Raw genomic sequence first — 7378 nt, forward strand, 5'->3', positions numbered from 1 at the left:
ATAAGAATGAATCACATACGTTTAATGTTACTCAACATACATATATATAAATAATTCTCTCACAAATGTAAAACCATAATAAATGGAGCCTCTATAGCCAGTCTCTGACCACTGATAATTTGATATGTGTAGGCACACCTATTAATATTAGTAATGTCCCTGTGACCGGTCACAATATCAACAGGATCCTTAGTTTTAGATATGCAGATGTGTCCAATCTTGTGGTATAATTACCAGATGTTTAGTGGATTGGCCGGGTATCCCACCTAGCGAAGGTCCAGAGGCTGTCTCCGATCCGACACTGATGTTTGGTGGTTTTCCCTCTATTAATTTTCCACGTCCATAGGTTGAAGTGTGTCCAAGATGGCAATAACTGCAAAGGTGTCCTAAAGGTGGCTTTGAAGTGTCAGGGTCAAGGCTGTTCCCCTTACGCGTTTGGCTGGCGTTTGGCAGCTTTATCAAAGCCTTTGATGAAGCTGCCAAATGCCAGCGAAACGCGTAAGAGGACCAGCCTTGACCCTGACACTTCAAAGCCACCTTTAGGACACCTTTGCAGTTATTGCCATCTTGGACACACTTCAACCTATGGACGTGGAAAATTAATAGAGGGAAAACCACCAAACATCAGTGTCGGATTTGTGAGAGAATTTTTTATATATATGTATGTTGAGTAACATTAAACGTATGTGATTCATTCTTATGAAAACACCTGTTTTTAGATTTATTCTTAGCGCTGTTTTTTCTTTTTTATATGTTGTAATAGTCTGCCCTGCGTGCCTGGCTCTGCCACCCCGCAAAGGTGCAAAAGCATCGCACAGCGGTGATGCTTTTGCACCCGCTGAGTAGCTACCTGCCAACGCAGCTAGTAGCAGCCAGTCAGCGAGCAGCAGTTGCAAAAGCATCGCCGCTGTGTTGTTCAGACCGTGCCCTGCCTACAGTGTTCTAACACCATTGGCACTCCCCCTCCTGCCCTGCAACTGCCTCTGTCTGTCAATCAGGCAGAGGCGATCGCAGCCCAGTGATGCTTTTACCATCTCACTGGGCTCCCGGGGTGCGCACGTGCGGCCGATGCGTATGCGCACACCATAGAAAAAAATCAGAGGCAGCAATCCAGTACACAAAATGCAGCGGCAGCGATCCGGTATGACTTACCCCCATATATAGGATTAAAGAGAAAAAGACAAACAGATTATTTCTGGTGCACTCATTCCCTTCCACACAATAACGATATGCATATGTATATGTATGTAATGTTCCTTACTTTATTATTTAAAATGTATGTTTTTACAAATTTCAACACCTATATGGCATCTATTTATTTTATTGCATTAATGTTCCACATAATGTGTCATATATAACCCAACAGGGTTACAAAAAGTGAAATATATTAAAACATTTTTGTTAATAGAATAACATTTATTCTGCACTATGTTAACTCTACTTGCTTTTTATTGCAATATTATATTTTCTTCATAGAAGCATTGTGTGTAGCTCTCCATTTGTTTTAGACTTCTCTGAATAGAGCAATGATACAGTGATGCTCAGATGCACAGACAGTTGAAACATGTAACAATTATATACAGTGTTGCTGGTTATTGAGACAGTGGTAGCATGTTTCACTATAGTCTCTCTTGTCTCTATGTACCATTAAAGGTCCATGGCATGGACAAATTAATTTATAAGGAAGATAATATAATATGATTGGCTAGATACCTCCTCTTTATATGTATATATCTCCTATTAAATAACCACATACAGTACTCACATTACTTCAAACAATTGTTCGAACTCATTTACACCTGTGCTGTACATACACAGTTGTCCTTTTATATGCAGGTACAAAAGTGCTCTTTATTGAGACAGTAAACAGTATATCTCATTATAATCTCTCTTGCTTTTTTCAACCATACAGCATTGATAATATGAATGAATTCATTTATCAGGAGGGTAATATGATTCCCCTTTTATTTACTTGTTATTACATTCTATTTATAGTGGTAGGTAATATAGTTGATACAATAATCATATACTGTTTCTACCTGCTCCTCCATCCTCCTGCCTCATGCCTTGAATATCTCTGCTTTGCTTACATACTGCCATCAGGCTACCTCCCACTTGCTTGCACCTCATGTTATCTGTCTGTCACCCCTTGCCACTAGATTGTTAGCTCTTCAGAGCAGGGCCTTCTTTCCTCTTGTTGTCAAAGCCCTATTCTTGACACATTTCACTCACAGCTCTCTCCTTCTCAGCGACCATCTTTACCTGCTTTTTCTCCTGCTGGTAAAGGCTCATCTCCAGTATCGGACTGGGGCATGAAGGGCCCACCGGGGGAATGCAGTGACAGGGGCACATACTTAAGGGTGTGGCCAGCCTCCACAGAGGCTTGAAATACACAAAAGTCTAGTGCAATGTAATGCAACATATCTACCATGTATAATACAAGTGCACAGTCTGGAACCTGATCCCTAGACTAATGAGTGGGCACTCAGGCAGTGGGGCCTACCGGTTGTTTCCCTGGGGCCCCTGTGGGCCAGTTCCTACCCTGCTCATCTCTATATATGGCCGCCAGCCCCAAGTAGTATGTTGATCACTCCCTCACTACTTACATCTTAGCTGTATTATGTTTTGAGAATCGTGGTGCTCTTTGTTACCTGTACTCTATTTTTGTTATTTATTTACTGTAATGCTAAGTTTTGTCTCCCTGTACTGTCCTTTGTACGGCACTGCGAAACACTTGTGGCGCCTTATAAATAAAATGTAATAATAATAATACCTGGAACTTAGAAGGTATCCCCTGTTTTACAGGTATCCCCCAGTGAAAAAATGTTCATGTGATTTTAAGCAATTATTGAACCATACAGTATCGATAATATGAATGGATTTATTTATTAGGAGGGTATTATGATTCCAAGTACCTAGAAACCCCCCCTGGCCGCCGCTCTATCGGTGCTAGTGGACGATGTTTTTTTTTTTTTTCTTGAGAAAGTTAAGCTTACGTTCCTGCAGCTCCCTCCTCGGCTTCACTGTCAGTGTCTGAATGACAGTGAGAAGCTGTCTGCCTGTAGGGGGAGCTGCAGAGAAGCGTGCAGCTCCTCTCAGGCAGTAGAAGCCAACGGACTTTGAATCAGAGACGGGTCAGGCAGCGTCTGCTGTGTTCATCACACACACACTGAATCTGCAGCAGCCAGGTGCATCTACCACCAACTGTATGTCAGGGGTTGAAGGAGGGGGCACTCTGAAAATAAATTGCTGTAGCATACAGGGCCGGCTCCAGGCATCCTAGCACCTCGAGCGAGAAATTTTGTAGTGCATATATCCATTAAAGACTCTCAACAATACAACAGCCTGAGAAGCCAAAAAAGAAGAAGAGGAGACTGCTCTGGGCATATATCCATTAAAGACTCTCAACAATACAACTGCCTGAGTAGACAAAAAAGAAGAGACTGCTCTGGGCATAGATCCATTAAAGACTCTCAACAATACAACAGCCTGAGAAGCCAAAAAAAGAAGAGACTGCTCTGGGCATAGATCCATTAAAGACTCTCAACAATACAACTGCCTGAGTAAACAAAAAAGAAGAAGAGGAGACTGCTCTGGGCATAGATCCATTAAAGACTCTCAACAATACAACAGCCTGAGAAGACAAAAAAGAAGAGACTGCTCTGGGCATAGATCCATTAAAGACTCTCAACAATACAACAGCCTGAGAAGACAAAAAAGAAGAGACTGCTCTGGGCATAGATCCATTAAAGACTCTCAACAATACAACAGCCTGAGAAGACAAAAAAGAAGAGACTGCTCTGGGCATAGATCCATTAAAGACTCTCTCAACAATACAACAGCCTGAGTAGACAAAAAAGAAGAGGAGACTGCTCTGGGCATAGATCCATTAAAGACTCTCAACAATACAACAGCCTGAGTAGACAAAAAAGAAGAGGAGACTGCTCTGGGCATAGATCCATTAAAGACTCCAACAATACAACAGCCTGAGTAGACAAAAAAGAAGAGAAGACTGCTCTGGGCATAGATCCATTAAAGACTCTCAACAATACAACAGCCTGAGAAGACAAAAAAGAAGAGACTGCTCTGGGCATAGATCCATTAAAGACTCTCAACAATACAACAGCCTGAGAAGCCAAAAAAGAAGAGACTGCTCTGGGCATAGATCCATTAAAGACTCTCAACAATACAACAGCCTGAGTAGACAAAAAAGAAGAGGAGACTGCTCTGGGCATAAATCCATTAAAGACTCAACAATACAACAGCCTGAGTAGACAAAAAAAGAAGAGACTGCTCTGGGCATAGATCCATTAAAGACTCCAACACTCAAGATTATCCAATATAGGAATATTGAGTTAAAAAAAAAAATTATATAGAAAATATTCATCCTCAAGAAAAAACGACTTTTCTTGATTTTTTTATTAGCAAAACTTTTGATAAATTCTGAAAAATCTATGTTTTGAGATACATCATTTTCAATCGAAAGGGTTGCTAACGAACTCAACATTTCTTGAGACATAGAGGATCGCAGATAAGTTTTTATTAATTTCAATTTTGAGAAGCTTCTCTCTCCACTAGCCACAGAAACTGGTGTTGTTAATAAGATTCTCAAAGAAACCCATGTATTTGTATATAGATCTTCTAGCTTTGATGTTTTGATAAAATTCAGTATGTTGAGTGGAGTTGGCATTGCCATGTTTTCTACAAACTTCTGGATACTGATCAGTTCATCACATAGAGGACCACCTTCAATATCTGCATCCTCACCAGTAGTCAGAGCAAGCTGGAGATCACTGCAGTGCTTTTCAAGCTGCTCTCTATTTGGTAATTCAGTTATCTTGTAAAGGAAACCCCATGTTTCAGCATGCTGATTAAGTTGCTGAAATCTCTCTCGAACGGACATAATAGCTACGTCAAGCAATGTAATAAAAAATTCAACTTCAAATTGTTTCTTAGGTGTTGTAGCAATTTGATCATCTCTACTCTCATAATCAAAATGTCGTTTCACATAACGTATTCTTTTTGTTGCTTGAAATTCAGGGACACCTTCAAGAACTTTTGCAAGCTCTTTGGCACTTGATATAGCATTCTCAAAGCCATTTTTTTTATATTCTTCCAAAAACTTGATACAACCGTGTATTAATTCCACGGTTTTTATTACATCCATACTCTGACTCTGCATCGATTTACTGACTACATTTACTTGAAAAAGTATATCGTACCAAATCACCAACGAAACAAGATGACTAAAATCTTTCAGCTGACAAGATAAAGTAATTGCTTCATGTGCAATTTCATGGTCATGTTTTTCCTCTTTTTCAGAAAGAGAAATAAGTGCATCATGAATATCTGCAACTTGGTATCGAACCGCTTTCACACTGGAAATTTTAGCCTCCCAACGTGTGTCGCTAGGTCTTTTTAGAGTAAAAGAAATTACATGGTCATTCAAAATCTGCCAACAACTAACAGAAGCAGCAAAAAGAGAGTATAATCGGCCAACAATTCCAAATAAAGACAAAGATTTGATAGAGGATTTTGCTGCATCGCACAGCACAAGGTTCAAGTTATGGCATCCGCAAGGCATAAAAAATGCCAGTGGATTATGTTCTAAGATTCTCTTTTGGACTCCACTATTTTTCCCTTTCATGTTTGCCCCGTTGTCATATCCCTGACCTCTACAATGTTTCAAGTCGATTTTATTTTTTTCAAGCAATTTCAGGAGAACATCTGAAAGACCTTTACCAGTGGAGTCGACTATTGGGGTGAATCCCAAGAACCGTTCACAGATTTCAACATTGTTATTTGTTAGGTCAACATACCTTATAGTCAAAGATAATTGTTCAACATGACTTATGTCTGGTGTACAGTCAGCAATTATTGAAAAATATTTAGCATTTTGTATAAAGGAGATTATTTTAGAATTAACTTCTTCAGCCATTAGTTGAATAAGTTCATTTAAAATATTCTTTCCACAGTAATGAACTGACAGTTCATCTTTCAAAATACGACCAACATGTTCTTGCATAACAGGATCAAATTTTGCCAATAACTGAATAAGACCCAAGTATTTTCCATTGTTTTTGGTATACAATTTATCCGAAGAACCACGAAATGCTATATTATTTTCTGCAAGATACAGAATTATATTCATCAATCTATTCAAAACGTTTGACCAACGCTCTGATTCTTTCACAATTAACAGTTGTTCTACTCTATCAATTGTTTTTCCAGAATTAAGTCTTTTTTCAGTTTCTATCCATGACTGATAAGCCAACATGTGACTTGAAACATTTTCGTGTGCTTTGAGGATTGCAGACACATGACTCCAATCATTGACACCTACACTCCCTAAAAATGATCTTGAGCTACGATCAAAACATAAACAACAGAAACAGAATATGCAATCTTTCGTTTCAGAATACATTAACCATCTACGTTGTATACATTCACCATTGGGAAGTGTACGACTATAATGAACATTTGAGAAATGTCGACCATTTGCATCACGCGGATATTGTTTAAGCTGAACTTGTTGTGGACCTTGAACAACCAACTGATCTATAATTTTAGTATTAAGACATTTAGGCCATACGTCAGGGTCTGATAGGTTCAGAAGAGGTGTTGCATATGTTTCGACATCAACCACTTCAGAAACATCAGACTGCAAATCTGGTTCATCTTCCTCTGAAATATCTGCAATATTGTTATTTGAGTCACACATTGAAGATATCACAGAAGTTGCAGGCAACTCTTCATTAGACTTTTCATTCACAGCTATAGCATTAGACGATGTAAAATAGTCTTGCAGGTTCATAAATTTCTTTCTACTTTCCTGAAATTCAGCTTCCTTCTCTGCCCTTCTTCTTCTGTATTCTGCACCGGATGGTTTCTTTTTACCAGTATTTGCCATTTTTGAAGACTGTTTAAATCTGTAAATAAAAAATGTATTTAGCAAACCCTAAACTTAAAACATAGGCTAGCTATGGAAATATTATCTGAAAATCAAATAGCTCTGAGGGGGAAAGGACAAGGCAGTATATTGACTTGCAAACTGTTTACATTTTTAACTAATAAATATGTTTCAACTAGAATACTCATTATGCTATTTTTCCTCATTTTACATTCACTTTGAAACAAAAATGGCATGAGAGAGATTTGGTGGTTATATGTAAATACAGTCATACCAAAAAAAGTTTAAAAAAAACTATAATACATATTGTATGACAGGATTTTCAATTACCCAATTCTGCATGCTTATGTATTCTATTGTAACCAAAATCCATAAATTCAGCTAAATTCGTGGGGGGAATTCAATTGATTTTCATGCACTCTGCTGACCATCTACACAAAGGGACATCTATCAGAGCAATTCCATTGT

The 7378-nt window shown here is 38.6% G+C and overlaps 1 protein-coding gene across 1 annotated transcript in view; it reads right to left on the reverse strand.

The window, feature by feature from the left end:
- LOC134965258 (uncharacterized) overlaps nt 1-6400 on the reverse strand; it is a 51613-nt gene extending 45213 nt beyond the window's left edge. The window contains exons 1-2 of the mRNA XM_063941752.1: nt 5973-6400; nt 4261-5468 (exon numbers count right to left, since the gene is read on the reverse strand). Of these exons, the coding sequence (XP_063797822.1) occupies nt 4261-5468; nt 5973-6277 (1513 nt within the window). The 5' untranslated portion in view covers nt 6278-6400. The remainder of the gene's footprint in view (nt 1-4260; nt 5469-5972) is intronic.
- Between the last annotated feature and the right edge of the window lie 978 nt (nt 6401-7378).

This window comes from Pseudophryne corroboree, chromosome 10 (genome assembly GCF_028390025.1).
Source record: "Pseudophryne corroboree isolate aPseCor3 chromosome 10, aPseCor3.hap2, whole genome shotgun sequence".
NCBI classification, from domain to species: Eukaryota; Metazoa; Chordata; class Amphibia; order Anura; family Myobatrachidae; genus Pseudophryne; species Pseudophryne corroboree.